This window comes from Heterodontus francisci, chromosome 27, assembly GCF_036365525.1.
Source record: "Heterodontus francisci isolate sHetFra1 chromosome 27, sHetFra1.hap1, whole genome shotgun sequence".
NCBI lineage: Eukaryota > Metazoa > Chordata > Chondrichthyes > Heterodontiformes > Heterodontidae > Heterodontus > Heterodontus francisci.
The window spans coordinates 9,141,923-9,161,988 of record NC_090397.1 but is presented as its reverse complement, the minus strand read 5'-3'; the positions used below and the strand labels follow the sequence as shown (position 1 = coordinate 9,161,988).

Below are 20,066 nucleotides of genomic sequence, written 5' to 3'. Positions count from 1 at the left end.
GGCGGGCAGGGTAGAGATCGGGCTGGCCGGGTAGAGAGCGGGCGGGTGGGCCGGCCGGGGAGAGAGCGGGCGGGCGGGCAGGCCGGGGAGAGAGCGGGCGGGTGGGCCGGCCGGGGAGAGAGCGGGCGGGCGGACATGGGGGGAGAGCGAGTGGGCCGGCCAGGGAGAGAGTGGGCGGGTGGGCCGGGGAGAGAGCGAGCGGGCTGACATGGGGGGAGCACGAGTGGGCTGGCCAGGCAGAGAGCGGGCGGGCCGGGAAGAGACCAGGCGGGCTGGGGAGAGAGCGGGCGGGCCGGCCAGGGAGAGAGCGGGCGGGCTGGGGAGAGAGCGAGCGGGGGGGAGAGCGAGCCGGGGGGAGAGCGAGCGGGCGGGGCAGGGAGGGGGGAAGGGAGAGCGCACCCGCCACCAACAAGCTCTCTCCCCGCTTCCACCGCCCCCAAACTCTCCCCGCTTCCCCCGCCCCCACATTCTCCCCGCTTCCCCCGCCCCCGCTCTCTCCCCGCTTCCCCCGCCCTCTCCCCACTTCCCCCGCCCCCGCTCTCTCCCCGCTTCCCCCGCCCCCGCTCTCTCCCCGCCTCCCCCGCCCCCGCTCTCACCCCGCTTCCCTTGCCCCCGCTCTCTCCCCGCCTCCCCCGCCCCCACACTCTCCCCGCTTCCCCCGCCCCCGCTCTCTCCCCGCTTCCCCCGCCCTCTCCCCGCTTCCCCCGCCCCCGCTCTCTCCCCGCTTCCCCCGCCCCGCTCTCTCCCCGCTTCCCCCGCCCCCGCTCTCACCCCGCTTCCCTCGCCCCCGCTCTCTCCCCGCCTCCCCCGCCCCCACACTCTCCCCGCTTCCCCCGCCCCCGCTCTCTCCCCGCTTCCCCCGCCCTCTCCCCGCTTCCCCCGCCCCCGCTCTCTCCCCGCTTCCCCCGCCCCGCTCTCTCCCCGCCTCCCCCGCCCCCGCTCTCACCCCGCTTCCCTCGCCCCCGCTCTCTCCCCGCCTCCCCCGCCCCCGCTCTCACCCCGCCTCCCCCGCCCCCGCTCTCACCCCGCTTCCCCCGCCCCCGCTCTCTCCCCGCTTCCCCCGCCCCCGCTCTCACCCAACCTCCCCCGCCCCCGCTCTCTCCCCCCGCCTCCCCCGCCCCCGCTCTCTCCCCGCCCCGCCCTCTCCCCGCTTCCCCCACCCCCGCTCTCTCCCTGCTTCCCCCGCCCTCTCCCCGCTTCCCCCGCCCCCGCCCTCTCCCCGCTTCCCCCACCCCCGCTCTCTCCCTGCTTCCCCCGCCCTCTCCCCGCTTCCCCCACCCCCGCTCTCTCCCTGCTTCCCCCACCCTCTCCCCGCTTCCCCCGCCCCCGCCCTCTCCCCGCTTCCCCCGCCCCCGCTCTCTCCCCGCTTCCCCGCCCCCGCTCTCACCCCACTTCCCCCACCCCCGCTCTCTCCCTGCTTCCCCCACCCTCTCCCCGCTTCCCCCGCCCCCGCCCTCTCCCCGCTTCCCCCGCCCCCGCTCTCTCCCTGCTTCCCCCACCCTCTCCCCGCTTCCCCCGCCCCCGCCCCGCTTCCCCCACCCTCTCCCCGCTTCCCCCGCCCCCGCCCTCTCCCCGCTTCCCCGGCCCTCTCCCCGCTTCCCCCGCCCCGACCCTCTCCCCGCTTCCCCCACCCTCTCCCCGCTTCCCCCGCCCCCGCCCTCTCCCCGCTTCCCCCACCCTCTCCCCGCTTCCCCCGCCCCCGCCCTCTCCCCGCTTCCCCCGCCCTCCCCCCGCTTCCCCCGCCCCCGCTCTCACCCCGCTTCCCCCTCCCCCGCTCTCTCCCCGCTTCCCCCACCCCCGCTCTCTCCCCGCTTCCCCCGCCTTCTCCCCGCTTCCCCCGCCCTCTCCCCGCTTCCCCCGCCCTCTCCCCGCTTCCCCCGCCCCCACCCCGCTTCCCCCGCCCCCGCTCTCTCCCCGCTTCCCCCACCCCCACTCTCTCCCAACTTCCCCTACCCCCGCTCTCTCCGGCTCCTTGTGTTAGGCGATGATGTCATCTGCGCATGCGCCAAACAGTCCTGCCAATGCGGAACGCAGCGCATGTGCAGAGAATCAGAACCAATCTGCGTATGTGCACATTTTGGCACAGTCTGATGACGTCAGCTGCCGGCTGCGTTGTCAGTAATCACTTTGTTATAACAAGATCGAGAAACTAGTGGCATCAACAGAGATGAATGGCCAAGGTTGATTGGGTAAATAGACTGAAAGGTATGCTGGTAAATAACCAGCAGGAAACATAGAAAGAAGTGATTCAAAATTTTCAACAAAGACACATTCCATTAAAAAAACTCGGCAAGAAAGATCTACCATTGCGAAGTAGATAAGTTAAGGACAGTATTAGATTAAAAGAGGCTTCTAATGTTGTGATGGTAGTAAGCCTGAGGATTGGGAGGATTTCAGAAACCAGTGAAGGGTGGTCACAAAATTGATAAAAAGGGAAAAAATAGAAGGCAAGTAAACTAGCCAGGAATATAAAAATGGATGTTAATGCTTTGATAGCTATATAAAAAGGAACAGAGTAGCTGAAGTAAAGATTGGTCCCTTAGAGGCAGAGCCAAGAGAAATTAATGCGAGGAATGAGGAAAAGGCTGTACTGACCCTCCGACAGTGCAGCACTCCCTCAGTACTGACCCAACAGTGCAGCACTCCCTCAGTACTGCCGCTCTGACAGTGCAGCACTCCCTCAGTACTGACACTCCGACAGTGCAGCACTCCCTCAGTACTGACCCAACAGTGCAGCACTCCCTCAGTACTGCCGCTCTGACAGTGCAGCACTCCCTCAGTACTGACACTCCGACAGTGCAGCACTCCCTCAGTACTGACCCAACAGTGCAGCACTCCCTCAGTACTGCCGCTCTGACAGTGCAGCACTCCCTCAGTACTGACCCTCCGACAGTGCAGCACTCCCTCAGTACTGACACTCCTACAGTGCAGCACTCCCTCAGTACTGACACTCCGACAGTGCAGCACTCCCTCAGTACTGACCCAACAGTGCAGCACTCCCTCAGTACTGCCGCTCTGACAGTGCAGCACTCCCTCAGTACTGACACTCCGACAGTGCAGCACTCCCTCAGTACTGACCCAACAGTGCAGCACTCCCTCAGTACTGCCGCTCTGACAGTGCAGCACTCCCTCAGTACTGACCCTCCGACAGTGCAGCACTCCCTCAGTACTGCCCATCCGACAGTGCAGCACTCCCTCAGTACTGCCCATCCGATAGTGCAGCAATCCCTCAGTACTGACCCTCCGACAGTGCAGCACTCCCTCAGTACTGACCCTCTGACAGTGCAGCACTCCCTCAGTACTGAACCTCCGACAGTGCAGCACTCCCTCAGTACTGACCCTCCGACAGTGCAGCACTCCCTCAGTACTGACCCTCTGACAGTGCAGCACTCCCTCAGTACTGACCCTCCGACAGTGCAGCACTCCCTCAGTACTGACCCTCCGATAGTGCAGCAATCCCTCAGTACTGACCCTCCGACAGTGCAGCACTCCCTCAGTACTGCCCCTCCGACAGTGCAGCACTCCCTCAGTACTGCCCCTCTGACAGTGCAGCACTCCCTCAGTACTGCCCCTCTGACAGTGCAGCACTCCCTCAGTACTGCCCCTCTGACAGTGCAGTGCTCCCTTAGTACTGCCCCTCTGACAGTGCAGTGCTCCCTTAGTACTGCCCCTCTGACAGTGCAGTGCTCCCTCAGTACTAACCCTCCGACAGTGCAGCACTCCCTCAGTACTGACCCTCTGACAGTGCGGCACTCCCTCAGTACTGACCCTCCAACAGAGCAGCAATCCCTCAGTACTGACGCTCTGACAGTGCAGCTTTCCCTCAGTACTGCCCCTCTGACAGTGCAGCACTGCCTCAGTACTGCCCCTCTGACAGTGCAGCTTTCCCTCAGTACTGCCCCTCTGACAGTGCAGCACTCCCTCAGTACTGCACCTCTGACAGTGCAGCACTTTGTCAGTACTGCCCCTCTGATGGTGCTGTGCTCGTTTAGTATGCACTGGAGGGACAGCTTAGATTAGTTGCGCAAGTCCTGAGATGATTTTTGTCTCTCCTTTCAGTCTACCACCACCAAACAAAGTTAACCTAACTGATACCACAAATAAATATGTCATTCAGAATGGGAAACTGTCAAGTACAGTGTCTGTAAATTCTGAACAATGTCTTGTGACTCAGTCAGGTTAACGGGTCTGCAGGTCATCTGAGGCTACCTTACATCTATACTAAACTTTAAAGCAACATTTCGTGCAGCACGTCGTTGGAGCAGCTCAAGTCATTTCTAACATACCAGAGGATTGTCATCAACATTGATTTCATTTGCCTCTTCTTCAGCGTCAAGTTCATTTCTGATAAGAAATAAAATGTTTACTTCATTGCGTTCAAAATTAAAACAATAAGTTGAGAATATTTAGACACATGAAACTGCTCAGCAATCCCACAAACCACCTTGGCTAGCACGGGATCGACTTGTCAAACAACAGGCTCAATGTTGCCATGATTCAGCATCTGGGGAAACTGGACAACACACAATAGAAACTGGTTATCCTGTGCTCTCAGGTGATTTTATGATTAGGCATCAAACCACACTAATTTCACATTGAACGTCCAAGAATTTAATTGAAGAAAGTGAAGGTCCAGAGCAGCAAATAAAGATTTTTTGGTCTTTGGATAGATATGCCAACCAAAATTACTTGTGAATGTTTGAATAGGGTGTTGCATGTCACATGTATGTGACAGGGAGTTTATAAAGGCATATTGGCTTCTTTTTGTTGTTAATGTTTTTACGATGTGATGTGGAAAGACAGACGTTGGGCCTGTGCTCCATGCAGCAGAGAAGGTTAAGGGTAGATTTGGTAGTGTGGTTCAATATTATGAAGGGTTTTGAGAGTAAGTGGAGAGAAACTGTTTCCACTGGCAAGACAGTTGGTAACCAGAGGACACAGGTTGAAGAGAGGAGATGAGAATTTTTTTTTTTCAACACGAGTTGCTGTGATCTGGAACACGCTGCCTGAAATGGCGGGTGAAGTAGATTCAATAGTAACTTTCGAAAGGGAATCGGATAAATACTTGAAAAGGAGAAATTTGCAGGGCAATGGGGAAAGGCACCAAATAGATAGCTCTACCAATGAGCCATCACAGTCATGAAGGGTCGAATGGCCGCCTTCTGTGCTGTATCATTCCATGATTTCCTGCATTTTTGGTGTTTGTACTGCTTTTTGTTGATCTGAATAGGTCTTAAATGTTTATGTTAACAGAACAGTAGCTAAATCATTGCACCGTGAATCACAGGAGAATTGATCAGGAACACAGGAACAGGAACAGGCCAATAAGCCCCTCGAGCCTGTTCCGCCTTTCAATTCCGCCATTCAATGAGATCGTGTCTGATCTGTTGCCTTTGTCCCAGATCCCTTCATGCCTGTGGTTAACAGAAATCTCTCAGTCCCGGATTTAAAATGAACAATTAGCCCAGCATCAATGCCATTTGCAGAAGAGAGTTCCAAACTTCGACCACCATTTGCATGCCAAGGTGTTGCCCAATTTCACTCCTGAATGGTCTGGCACAAATTTTTAGATGATGCCCCCTAGTCCTAGACTCCTCAACCAGCAGAATCTAACCTATCAATTTCTCTTACTACCTTGAAAACAAGTATTCTGTCAACCTTCTAAATTCCAGGGAATACAACCCTAGTTTGTGTAATCTCTCCTCGTAATTTAATCCTTGAAGGCCAGGTATCATTCTGGTATATCCACACTGCACTCCCTCGAAGGCCAACATGTCCTTCCTAAAATATGGTGTCCAGAACTGAACGCAGTACTCCATGTGTGGTCCAACCGGGGCTTTATAGCTCTGTAACTGTATCAAACTTTTACCCCCTTGCATTCTAGTCTTCTAGATATAAAGGCCAGAATTCTAGTTGCTTATTCATTATTTTCGGTACCTTTCCATGACATTTTAACAATCTATGTACATGGACTACCCCACCCCCATCACCTGCGGCCCACGTCTCTTTGGACCTCCACTGTTTCTAGCTTTAGACCATTTAGAAATGACCCTGTACTATCCTTTTTAGATCTAAAGTGGATGACCTCACATTTCCCTGTACTGAACTCCATTGGTTACAGTTTTGCCCATTAGCTTAATCTTTGATACCTCTGTAATTTTATGCTTCCATCTACACTGCTTACTGTGCCACCTACCTTTGTGTCACTGGCAAATTTAGATATGTGGCTTTCTATCCCATTATTTAAGTAGTTGATAAATAATGTGAATAGTTGAGGCCTCAACACAGATCCCCAAAGGACATTACTTGTCACACCCAGCCAATTAGAGTACCTGTCCATTATGAATAAAGCATTTGCAAGAGTTCTGCAGAACAGGAAGGTCCTCAAACAACAGTCTATCTAGTAAATGGTTCTTATACAGTCCAACATTTCAGCCCAGCTCGGAAGTAACAAGGTGTATAACTGTGAACTCCAGTTTCATTTAAGAAAACAATGTAATGTTAAAGACACTGGCTGCTTTTGAATGGTTTAGTTTAGAGATACAGCACTGAAACAGGCCCTTCGGCCCACCGAGTCTGTGCTGACCATCAACCACCCATTTATACTAATCCTACACTAATCCCATATTCCTACCACATCCCCACCTGTCCCTATATTTCCCTACCACCTACCTATACTAGGGGCAATTTATAATGGCCAATTTACCTACCAACCTGCAAGTCTTTTGGCTGTGGGAGGAAACCAGAGCACCCGGAGAAAACCCACGCAGACACAGGGAGAACTTGCAAACTCCACACAGGCAGTACCCAGAATTGAACCCGGGTCACTGGAGCTGTGAGGCTGCGGTGCTAACCACTGCGCCACTGTGCCGCCCAAATTGTTGGGCGTTGAAGTGATACAAAATGGAAGGCAGCATGACAGGGAGATCATAAGTCACCAGAGCCAGGTTGCCCATGCCTACCATTATACCACCAATGTTGCAAGGTCGGCAGGCCCTAGCATGCCTATCTGCCAATGACCAAGGGCAACTGACTCTGCAACCCATTTTCTGCTGAAACCTTCATCCATGCTATAGTTACCTGTAGACACAACTATACTAATGCTGTTCTGGCTGGCCTATCACCTTCCACCTTCTGCAAACTTCAACTTATCCAAAGCTCTGCTGACAGGATCCTAACTCACATTAAATCCAGTTCACCCATCACCCCTGTGCTAGCTGACCCACACTGGCTCCAGAATTTCCAGCCTTTCTCATTTTATCCCTTTCTATTTCCCCATAAAGTTAATAGAATGATAAAGGATTTAAGGCATTATCTTTTTGCCTCATGTTCCCTTACTTTTTTTCCATCCAGCTAACAACTGGACGGGGTGCTGTGCGCTTTGATATCAAGTGGGCCCTTTTCGCTTTAGATGTGCTTGATTTGCGAGATCGATGATCTGAAATATGGCAAGCGTAATAAATGTTAACCACTAATGGTTCATCATATTTTATACATTTCCTGGGCTCTATTACACAACACCACCACCCACTGACAAATATACTGGCCACGTGACCTTGCTGGCAGACCTCTTATTCACTAAGTGTTATTAACTGTAAATGTAGCTGCCTGCAGTTCCCTCCTGCCTCTGTGAAGTGCCTTGGGATGTTTGTCTACATTATTGAATATATCCAATTCCCTTTGAAGAGGGAATTACATATATACTTGAAAAGGAAAAGCTTGCAGTGTTACAGGGAAAGAGCAGTGGGGGGTGGCGGGGTGTGTGGGACTAGTTGGATAGCTCTTTCAAAGAGCCAGCATGGGCACGTTGGGTCAAATGACCTCCACCTGTGCTGTGTGTTTGTTCTATGGTTCTGTAACTACTTGTTAATTATCACCACAGACAAATCACAACTTGATTGTTAGTTTTTTGCCTCTACTCACAAAATGGATTCTGAACAGTACATCCCAACACATAAATTGCAAAAACTTGACCTTCCCTCACGAGCCATAAAATACAGCGGAAAAACATCCATTTCACCCCAGGAAAATAGAGCGCATAATGTTACTGGAATGAAAAGTTTCCAAAAATCCAGAAGGCAGTCGACTACATGAAGTGAATGCAATCTGGCCCCCGGGCAGGCTTTTTGGCTTTGGTGTCATCCTATATCCCTCACACAGGCTGGGATGTCCAATTGAAAGCCAGAGATTCTTGAAACCTTTGCTTCCACAGAGTTTATCGTGCAAAAATACAATGGCTATAAAAAGATAAAACAAAGTGCTTTGCCAGAGAATTGTAGTGATGTTCAATGGCTTAGTTTATACGGGCCATTAGAAGCAATTAACCCATTAGCAATAAAAATATACACGTATGAAATATTCTACAAATACCTATATTTATACCTCTGCAAGGCCCCATTTCCAGAATGGAGATTAATGCAGGAAACACAGCCCACAGTGAACATTAAACATGAAGAGGGGGTGTGGGCCATTTTCACCAAAGCAAGACTTAGTTAAAATACAGAATGCCATTTTGATTTTTACCACCTTGTTTTTAACATTTGTAAACAACTACTCCCCTTTCAATATTCTCCACAAAAAGGCAACCCGACTAAATAAAGGCATTCAGAATAAAAAATCCCTGATGATAAATGTATTAAAGAAATATCTTCAATATCTGTACTCTGAGGACTATGACAGTGGCACTAACACTAATAAGAGAGCCGAAACATATAATACCACCCACAGTCCAGCACACAGAATGAAGCTGCAGCTGGGCCTTTAGCCAACCTCCTCCCCTCCACTACAAGACCCTCTTGATTGACTGGCATATCCCATGATTGGCTGAAGCTGCCTTCCTCAGATTGACCGCCCACCACTCCCTCAGACACACCTCCTCTCCTCTTGCCACCCAATAGCAAGACTGGCAGCAGCATGGAAACATGTTGAAAAAATTTATACAGGGTCTCCCACCCACTCCTTTCCCACTTCCCAGTTGTTATTGGGCCTTACTATCATGCTTCCGTCTATCAAGAATAAAATACACTCTGTAAGACAGTCAGAATAACTTACCTTTCTTAATAACTGGAGGAAATGGATTGGAAGAAAAGGCTTCCGCTTTGATGTTAATTCTCTTAGGAACGATTTTTTCTTTCTGATGCTTCTCTTTCCATTCTTTGGGCGCTAGTTGATCAAAAAGCTTCTTAGCAGCAAAACAATCATTTAGATCTTGCTTCAGATTTGCAATTGAACTACACAATATTAAAAAAGAACTACATGAAGGAAATTGTGTAACTATTGTGATCAGCAAAAATACTACTGGAATCACCCATGGTTGATACGTTACCAGTCTTGTCTCTGAGACAGAAGGCCACTCCAGAGATTTGAGCACATAATCGAGGCTAATACTCCAGTGCAGTACTGAGGGAGTATTGCACTGTCGGAGATAACGTCTTGTCAATGAAATAGCAACAACAACTTAGATAGCACATTGTAAAACATCCCAAGGTGCTTAACAAGAGTGAAATCAATAAAAACATTCTTGGCGTTGTTTGACACCAAGGCACAGGAGGAGACATTAGGACAGCTGACCAAATGCTTGATAAAGGAGGTTGGTTTTAATAAGCATCTTAAACATAGGAACATTAAAAAATAGAAAAATGTATGGCACAGGAGGCCATTCATCCCTTCATGTCTGTGTCAGCTAATAAAGTTATCCAGGCTAATCCCACTTTCCAGCTTTTGGTCCACGGCCCTATAGATTACAGCACTTCAAGAGCATATCTAGGCATGTTTTAAATATGATGTGGTTTTCTGCCTCTATCACCCTTTCAGGCATTGAATTCCAAACTCCCACCATCCTCTGAATGAAAATATGTCTCCTCATCTCCCCTCTAATCCTTCTGCCAATTACTTTAAATCTATGCACTCTGGTCATTGACCTTTCTTCTAAGGGAAATAGGTCTTTCCTATCCATTCTATCTAGGCCCCTCACAATTTTATACACCTCAGTTAAATCTCCTCACAGTCTCCTCTGTTCCAAAGAAAACAATCCCAGCATATCCAATCTTCCCTCATAGCTAAAACTCTCCACTCCTGGCAATCTCCTTATAAATATCCTTTTTACCCTCTCTAGTACAATCACATCTTTCCTGTAATGCAGTGACCAGAACTGTGTGCAGTACTCTAGCTGTGGCCTAACTAGTGTTTTAAACACTTCTAGCATAACCTCCCAGCTCTTATACATTAGGCCACACCCAGTAAAGGAAAGTGTCTCATATGCCTTCTAAACTACCTCATCTGCCTGTCTTACTACCTTCAGGCATCTGTTCCCATGCATCCAAAGATCCTCCCCTATACTTCTTAGTGTCCTATTTATTGTGTATTCCCTTGTCCTGTTTGTCCTACCCAAATGCATTACCTCACAGTTTTATTTATTTATTTTTATTTAGAGATACAGCACTGAAACAGGCCCTTCGGCCCACCGAGTCTGTGCCGACCAGCAACCACCCATTTATACTAACCCAACAGTAATCCCATATTCCCTACCACCTACCTACACTAGGGGCAATTTACCTATCACCTGCAAGTCTTTGGCTGTGGGAGGAAACCGGAGCACCCGATGAAAACCCACGCGGTCACAGGGAGAACTTGCAAACTCCGCACAGGCAGTACCCAGAATTGAACCCGGGTCACTGGAGCTGTGAGGCTGCGGTGCTAACCACTGCACCACTGTGCCGCCCCAGATTGAATTCCATTTGCCATGTTTTTGCCTACCTGACCAGTCCATTGTTATCTTCCTGCAGTCTACAGCTTTCTTCCTCACTATCAACCACACAATCAACCTTTACATCATTGGCAAACTTCTTAATCATGCACCCTACATTTAAGTCTAAAGCACTGATATATACCATGATAAGCAAGGGACCTAGTACTGAGCCGTGTGGAACCCTGCTGGAAACAGTCTTCCAGTCACAAAGACACAAATTGACCATTACCCTTTGCTTCCTGCCACTGAGCCAATTTTGGATCCATCTTGCCACCTTCCCTTGGATCCTATGGGCTTTTACTCTTCTGACCAGTCTGCCATTTGGGACCTTGTCAAAAGCCTTGTTAAAATCCATGTAGAGTACATCAAATGTGTTATCTTCATCGACTCTCCTCAAAGAATTCAGTCAAGTTAGTCAGACACAACCTTCCCTTAACAAATCCATGTTGCCTGTCCTTGATTTATCCATACCTTTCTAAATGATGATTTATACTGTCCTTCAAATTGTTTCCAATAATATGCACACCACTGCGGTTAGGCTGACTGACCTGTAATTACTCAGGTTATCCCTTCCTCCCTTTTGAAACAATGGTACAATGTCAGCTGTCCTCCAGCACCGCGCCAGAGAGGATTGAACAATATTGGTCAAAGCTTCTGCTATTCCTTCCCTTGCTTCTCTTAACAGCTTAGGATACATTTCATCTGAGCCTAATGACTTAACTACTTTCAAAGATGCTAAACCCCTTAATATTTCCTCTCTCTATGTTTATACCATACAATATTTCACATTCCTCCTTAACTACAATGTCTGCATTGCCCCCCTCTTCTGTGAAGACAGATGCAAAGTATTCACTAAGAACCATGCCCACATCTTCAGCTTGCACACACGAGTTATCTTCTTGGTCCCTAATTGGCCCTACTCTTTCCTCAGTTATCCACTTGCTCTTTATGGATTTATAAAATATATTTGGGTTTTCCTTGATTTTACTTTCCAATATTTTTTCATGCCCTCTTTGCTTTCCTAATTTCCTTTATAATTTCACCCATGCACTTTCTATACTCTAGGCTTTCTGCAGTATTGCGCTCTTGGCATCTGACATAAGCTTTCCTTTTTTGCCTTATCCAATTCTGTATGCTCTTTGACATCCAGGAGGGGTCTAGATTTGGGAATCGGACCCTTTATCTTTGTGGTGTCAGGCAGGCCCCCATCTGCCAAGAATGAGGCACATTAATTTTGCCACATGGACATTAAATTTCAAATTGTTGCTGGGAAGAAGAGAAGGCCTGTTACAAGGGTTGCCAGGCCCCTGGCTGGAAAGACATTTTTGCATATTAACAGACAGTGTTGGAACAAAGGAGCTATCCCCTGCTCCAATACAATACACAGAACAGACCTGGTCAAGCCAGTCAGTCACATCACCACCCTGCTGGCCAACCTGGGGAGTTTTAAGTTGTAGAAACAGTGTTTGAACTGGCAGAAAGCTGTTTGCTCCTGGACTGACAAGACCTCTCGTGATTGGCTTGCCGCAGCCCCTCCTGCCTGCTGTCATCTCTTTCTCACGGAACTGAAGACCCATTGAAGCCACATGAACCCCAAGAGAGAAAAGTCTCCTACAGTGAACAAGGTTTAAGAAGAATATTGGGCCCCAACAAAAATGAAGACCATATCTTCAATCAAGGACTCTACAGTGAGCTCAAAGCACAGTAACAAACACCCTTCAGAGATTGCCTCAAACTTTTTCACTTTACTTCTCTTCTGCTCTTTTCTGTCCCTATTTGCATGTGTGTATTGCATGTGCATTCTAGTGTGGGGCGTGACATGTATCCATAGGTGTTAACCAAATTAAAGTTTTAATAAATTTCACTTTTCTTTAAACCTAAGAAAGCCTGTTTATGCTCATTGCCTTATAATTGGAAAGCGGTGAACAAGGATTCAGCAAGGGGGAGCAAAAAAACAGTGTGTTTAAAAAAACAAAACCCTGTTACAGTAAGACCAGGTGAAGGCTGAAAGGGACCCCCGAGACCTCTGTCTCACCTGGTCGTAACAGTAAGAACATATTTTTTCTAAACCCTCTCTATGTCTTGGATAAATTGGAGAAGCCGGGGCTGTTCTCCTTAAACAGAAGGTTGAGAGGAGATTTAATAAGCGTGTTCAAAATCATGAAGTGTCTGGACAGACAGATAGGGAAAGGTGTTCCCACTGGCGGAAGGGTTGAGAACCAGAGGTCACCAATTTAAGGTGAATGGCAAAAGAACCAAAGGCAGCATGAGGAAAAATGTTTTTTTCACACAGCGAGTGGTTAGGATCTGGAATGCGCTGCCTGAGACTGTGGTGGAGGCAGATTCAATCGAGGCTTTCAGAAGGACATTGGATAATTATCTGAAGAGTAAAAATTTGCAGGGCTACAGGGAATGGGTATGGGAGTGGGTCTAGCTGAGTTGCTCTTGCAAACAGCCAGCATAGACATGAAGAGCCATATGGTCTCCTTCTATGCTGTAACCATGCTATGATTTCTCCTTAAATACCTCCCACTGATGACACAGATTTACCTTCAAGTAGCTGTTGCCGGTCGACTTTTGCCAAATCACATCTCAGCTTACCAAAATCGACCTTTCCCCAATTTAAAATTTTTACTCTATGCTAACTCTAACTGAATTAAGATCACTACACTAAAAGGCTCTGTCACTGATACCTGCCAAGCTTCATTCCCTAAAACTACATCCCGACCTGTCCCTTTTCTTGTTATGCCTTGCTATGTACTAGCAAAAAGGTTGTCCTGAATGCATTTTAAGAATTAAAGGAGTAAGATGTAGAGAGGTGGAGAGGGTTAGGGAAGGAATTCTAGCGCTTAAGGTCAAGGCAGCTGAAAGAACGGCCGCTAATGGTGGAGTGATTAAAATCAGGAACACGCAACAGGACAGAATTGGAAGATGGTAGATATCTCGGAGGGTAGCAGGGCTGGAGCAGGCTACAGGGTTAGGGAGGAGTGAGGCCATGGAGTAACACATGGGCGGCACAGTGGCGCAGTGGTTAGCACCGCAGCCTCACAGCTCCAATGACCCGGGTTCAATTTTGGGTATTGCCTGTGTGAAGTTTGCAAGTTCTCCCTGTGTCTGCGTGGGTTTTCGCCGGGTGCTCCGGTTTCCTCCCACCACCAAAAGACTTGCAGGTTGATAGGTAAATTGGCCATTATAAATTGCCCCTAGTAGAGGTAGGTGGTAGGGGAATATAGGGACAGGTGGGGATGTTGTAGGAATATGGGATTAGTGTAGGATTAGTATAAATGGGTGGTTGATGGTCGGCACAGACTCGGTGGGCCGAAGGGCCTATTTCAGTGCTGTATCTCTAAAAAAAGAAAAACAAGGTTGAGGATTTTAAAATTGATGCATTGTTGAACGGAGATCCAATGAAGGTCAGCAAGCACAGAGGTAATGGGTGAATGAGATTTTGAGCAAGTTAGGCTACAGGCAACAGTATTTTGAATGAGCATAAGTTCATACAGGGTGGAAGATGGGAAACTGGCCAGGGGAGCGTTGGAATAGTCAAGTCAAGAGGTAACAAAGGCATGATGAGGGTTTCAGCAGCAGATGAGCTGAGACAGGATCACAATCGGACAATGTAACAGAGGTTGAAATATGAGGTCTTAATGATGGGATGGATATGTGGTCAGAGGTTCAGCTCCAGGTCATACACAACACCAAGATTGCAAACAGTCTGGTTCAGCTTCATACAGTTGTCTGGGAGGGAAACAATGGACAAAATTCAGGTGGAGAAAATTTCTGCTCATCCAATATTGGACGACCGACTAGCAGTGTGACATATCAGAGTCCATGGAAGTGGTGGTGAGATAAAGCTTAGTGTCATCAACATACATGTGGAACTTGATGTGGTTTCCGATGATTTTTCTGAGGGGTAGTATTCGAGACTACCCCGGAGGTAACAGTGGGTGAGTGGGAAAAGAAGCTATTGCAGGTGATTCTCTGGCTACAATTAAATAGCTAAGAATAGAACCCGGCTCAGGCAGCTCCTTGCAGCTGGGTGACAGAGGAGGATAGAGTGGTCAACTGTGTTGAAGGCTGCAGATAGGTTGAGAAGGATGAGAAGGGATAGTTTATCACAATCATAAGTCATAAAGAATGTCATTTGTAACTTTAACAAGGGCCGTATCAAGACTGTGGCCAGGTTGGAACCCTGACTGGAGGGATTCAAACATAGCATTGTAGGAAAGATGGGCACGATTGGGAAGCGACAACATGCTCAAGGACCTGAGAGGAAAGGGAGGTTGGAAGCGGGACAGTAGTTTGCAGGTTCAGACAGGTCAAAAAAGTTTTTCTTTTAATCAGGAAAGGGATGATGACAACAGATTTGAAGGGGAGGGTGGGATCCAAGATGAGAGGGGCCCAGGAAAGGAAGTTAAATGGTCAACAGTTTGGTCAGAATAGGGTTGAGAGAGCAGGAGGTGGGTCTAATTGACAAGATAAAGTCAAAGAGAGCACTGCAGGAGATGGAATAGAATCCAAAGTCGTGAGTTCAGGGTTACAGCAATGGGAAACATTTGGGGAAGTTTGTCCTGAAAGGCTAGGGCAAGGAAGGGAAGTGGCAGCTGCAGCTGAATGGATTGTCTTGATCTTAATGACAAAATGGTCCATGAGCTCCTTGTACTTACTGTTGGAGGTGAGGGCAAGGATGCAGGAGGATGGTATAAGAAGACAGTTTGTGGTGAAGAGAAGTTGCATTCCTGGATATTCTTTGAAAGTGAGCAGTTTTAGTGATGGAGAGCACAACTCAATAATACTTTAAGTGGTATGGTCAGGTTTAGCAATGGATAGTTAAACCAATTGTTTACCAAAGACCTTCAAATCTTCATCCCTGGACTTAAAGGAGTGGAGATGAGAGGTAGACCAGGGGGATGATTAGGGTGAGAGAGAATAAGAGTTCTAATGGGGTCAAGGGCTTTAAAGGTGGTGGAGAGGGTCTGATTTAGCAAATCAGTAGCTGCAGAAATGTCATGATGAATTGCTAGATAGTTGGGAATTTGAAAGTGCAGTGGTAAGAGATTTGAGGGAGAGTTTTCCGGGGATGGAGACAGAAAGTTGAGAGGTTGGGAGGGGGAAGGGGTAGAGAACAATACAAGGATATGATCAGTGATAACTAATCTACTGGCAGAAACCACAGAGTCAGAGCTGGGATCAATGAGAGGTACCGAAAGGAAGTTGGGAAGATTAGCCCCCAGCAGACAAGCAGGGCAGGATGGGCGCGAAGAAAACAGGATGGGCCAATTGGCATTGTTGCTTATAAGCAGGCAGTGACGAGCGCCTCAGTGAGCCTTTCGGAGGATAACAAGAGAAGCAGAGAGCAAAGCTGTAGGATTATTTAAGAGGAAGTCAAGCCTGGGATGGTGGTCAGAGAATAGGAAAGATGGTGAATGCTGAGGATTGGTGTTTGTGAGGCTAGAGTACCCCTCATGAATTTGAACACTTCTATCAAAACTCCTCTCAACCTTTTCTTCTCTAAGGAGAATAACACCAGCTTCTCTAATCTATCCACATAACTGAAGTCCCTCATCCCTGGAACCATTCTCGTAAATCTTTTCTGCACCCTCTACAAAGCCTTCACATTGTTCCTAAAGTGTGTTGCCCAGAATTGGATGCAATATTCCACTTGAGACCAAACCAGTGTTTTATACAGGTTCATCATAACTTCCTTGTTTTTGTACTTTATGCTTCCATTTATAAAGCCCAGGACCCCATAACCTTTTTAACCACTTTCTCAACCTGCACTGCTACCTTCAACAATTTATATACATATGCCCCCAGGTCTCCCTGTTCCTGCACCCCCTTTAGCATTGTACCCTTTACTTTATATTGCCTCTTCTCAATCTTCCGAGCAAAATGTACCACTTCACACTTCTCTCTGTTAAATTTTATCTGCCAGGTGTCCAACCATTCCACAAGTCTGTCTGTGTTCTCTTGAAGTCTATTACTATCCTCTTCACAGTTCACAATACTTCCGAGATCTGTGTTATCGGAAAATTTTGAAATTGTACCTTGCACACTGTAAGAATTAAGGGGTTAACAATGCCATGTTTAGTCTGTTGTTACTATACCACCTGGATGAACCTATGTAGGTTGTGGCCTGATACAATGTGAAGGGCGGCACAGTGGCGCAGCGGTTAGCACCGCAGCCTCACAGCTCCAGGGACCCGGGTTCGATTCTGGGTACTGCCTGTGTGGAGTTTGCAAGTTCTCCCTGTGTCTGCGTGGGTTTTCTCCGGGTGCTCCGGTTTCCTCCCACATCTAAAAAAAGACTTGCAGGTGATAGGTAAATTGGCTGTTGTAAATTGCCCCTAGTGTAGATAGGTGGTAGGGAATATGGGATTACTGTAGGGTTAATATAAATGGGTGGTTGTTGGTCGGCACAGACTCGGTGCGCCGAAGGGCCTGTTTCAGTGCTGTATCTCTAAATAAATAAAATTCACATGAGAAGCGATGTTTTAAAGTAGAATGCTTTTAAGTGATGTTTTGGTTACGCTTGGGAATGGTTGTACTTTGTATCAATATTTTTTTAAGACGTTTTAGAGATACAGCACTGAAACAGGCCCTTCAGCCCACCGAATCTGTGCCGACCAACAACCACCCATTTATACTAATCCTACATTAATCCCATATCCCCTACCACATGCCCACCATTCTACACTAGGGGCAATTTACAATGGCCAATTTACCTATCAACCTGCAAGTCTTTGGCTGTGGGAGGAAACCGGAGCACCCGGTGGAAACCCACGTGGTCACAGGGAGAACTTGCAAACTCCGCACAGGCAGTACCCAGAACTGAACCCGGGTCGCTGGAGCTGCGAGGCCGCGGTGCTAACCACTGCGCCACTGTGCCGCCCTAATATATTATATTAGAATTAAGTCATGGACCTTGTGTTTGGAATCATGTTTTTATGGGAAATGTATATTTGTATGCTGTATTGGAGAGATGGTGGAAGACAGTGTTTACTGTAGCAACAATAACAGAAGTGGCTTTTGCTATGTGACAGGATGTCTTGATAACTGCCCTTCTGCATTTCAATTAAAACAGACTCAGAGTCACAATAAGTGAAAGACTTGTAGACCTCATGGGGATGGAAATGCAAGTAAAGGTATTCGGAGATCATTCATGACTGGAATGTTGATGGGGATAGCAAACATTCCACATTGTGAGACAATGACTTAGGCCATCAAGCCATTTGTCGAGACAATGTACGAAGATGAGGTCATATCTGGCCAATGTAACTATTATAAACTAATCAAGAAAAGACAATGTATAGAAGGTGAGGTCATGCTTGACTAATTGAAAGGGTTAAAGTGGAATCTAACCTACTATGGAATGCAGGAACCCTCGGAGGGGGATAAATGAAAGGTGCTGAGACACATCGGGCTCACCGATTCGAAGAAGAGGCCACCCTACAGTCAACCGAACACCTCAAGAGAGAAGAGTGCGCCACAGCAGCTCGGGAAGCAAGAACCAAAGACATTCTGCACTCTACTGTGTAACTACTGCCTTTGGTTAAGTATTGCTTGTAAATCCTTGCTGTGCTTAATAAACTATCTTGATTTAAGAATACCAGAATCTGTACTTTGTGGGTCAAAGGCTACTCAACAACCCGCCCAAACATTCAAAAATCTTACAATAACCAAGTCTAGGTCATTAATATATATCAAGAAAAGCAATGGTCCTAATACCCACTCCTGGGGAACCCCACTAGATACCTCCCCCAATTTGAAAAACAACCATTCATCGCTATTCTCTGTTACTTGTCACTTAGCCAACTTTATATCCAGGCTGCCACTTTCCCTTTTATTCCATGGGATTCAAATTTGCTGGCAAGTCTATTATGTGGCACTTTATCAAACGTCTTTTGGAAGTCCACATATAACACATCAACCGTGTTATCTTCATCAAAAAACTCAATCAAGTTAGTTAAACACAATCTATCTTTAACAAACCTGTGTTGACTTTCTCTAATCAAACCACACTTTCCCAAGTGACTGTTAATTTTGTCCCAGATTATCATTTCTGCAAGCTTTTTCACCACCAATGTTAAACTGACTGGCCTGCAGTTGCTGGGTTTATCCTCACACCCTTTTTAGAACAAGGGTGTAACATTAATTCTCCAATCTTCTGATACCACCCCCGTATCTAAGAAGGATAGGAAGATTATAGCCAATGCACCCACAATTTCCACCCTTACTTCCCTCAGTATACTCAGATGCACCCCATCTGGTCCTGGTGACTTGCCAACTTTTACCGCTATCCTTTCTAATACGTCCTCTTTATCAATTTTTAGCCCATCCAGCATCTGAACTACCTCCTCTTTCACTATGACTTTGGCAGCGTCTTCTTCCTTGGTAAAGATAGATGAAAAGTACTCATTGAATACCTCAGCCATGCCCTCTCCCTCCATTCATAGATCCCCTTTTTGGTCCCTAATTGGCCCAACCACTGCTCTTATTGTCCTTTTACTGTTTATGTGCCTATAGAAGACTTCTGGATTCACTTTTATGTTAGCTGCCTGTCTCTTCTCATACTCTCTTTTTGCCTCGCTGATTTATTTTCTCACTGCCCCTATGAACTTGCTATATTCAGCCTCATTTTCACTTGTATTACCAATCTGACATCTGACATACACACCCTTTTTCTGCTTCATGTTACTCTCTTGTCATCCAGAGAGCTCTAGCTTTGTTTTCCCTACAGAGGTGAGTTGGCAAGATGGATACAGAACTGGCACGGTCATAGAAGACAGAGGGTAGCAGTGGAAGGGTGCTTTTCTGAATGGAGGGCTGTGACTAGTGGAAGAAAATGTAGCTGGTCTGATTAGTAAGTCTGCGGATGACACAAAAGTTGGTGGAGTTGCGGACAGTGATGAGGATTGTCAGAGGATACAGAAGAATATAGATCGGTTGGAGACTTTGGCAAAGAAATGGCAGATGGAGTTTAATCCGGACAAATGTGAGGTAATGCATTTTGGAAGGTCTAATACAGGTGGGAAGTAAACAGTAAATGGCAGAACCCATAGGAGTATTGACAGGCAGAGAGATCTGGGCGTACAGGTCCACAGATCACTGAAAGTGGCAACGCAGGTGGATAAGGTAGTCAAGGAGGCATATGGCATGTTTGCCTTCATTGGTCGGGGCATAGAGCATAAAAATTGGCAAGTCATGCTGCAGCTGTACAAAACCTTACTTAGGCCACACTTGGAATATTGCGTACAATTCTGGTCGCCACACTACCAGAAGGATATGGAGGCTTTGGAGAGGGTACAGAGGAGGTTTA

At 47.7% G+C, this 20,066-nt stretch overlaps 1 protein-coding gene across 2 annotated transcripts in view; it reads right to left on the bottom strand.

The window, feature by feature from the left end:
• LOC137384629 (coiled-coil domain-containing protein 38-like) overlaps positions 1 to 20,066 on the bottom strand; it is a 136,358-nt gene that overhangs the window by 39,784 nt on the left and 76,508 nt on the right. For both annotated transcript variants that reach the window (XM_068058776.1, XM_068058777.1), the window contains exons 8-10: positions 9,052 to 9,230; positions 7,339 to 7,438; positions 4,287 to 4,344 (exon numbers count right to left, since the gene is read on the bottom strand). In XM_068058776.1, coding sequence (XP_067914877.1) covers positions 4,287 to 4,344; positions 7,339 to 7,438; positions 9,052 to 9,230 — 337 coding nt within the window. The remainder of the gene's footprint in view (positions 1 to 4,286; positions 4,345 to 7,338; positions 7,439 to 9,051; positions 9,231 to 20,066) is intronic.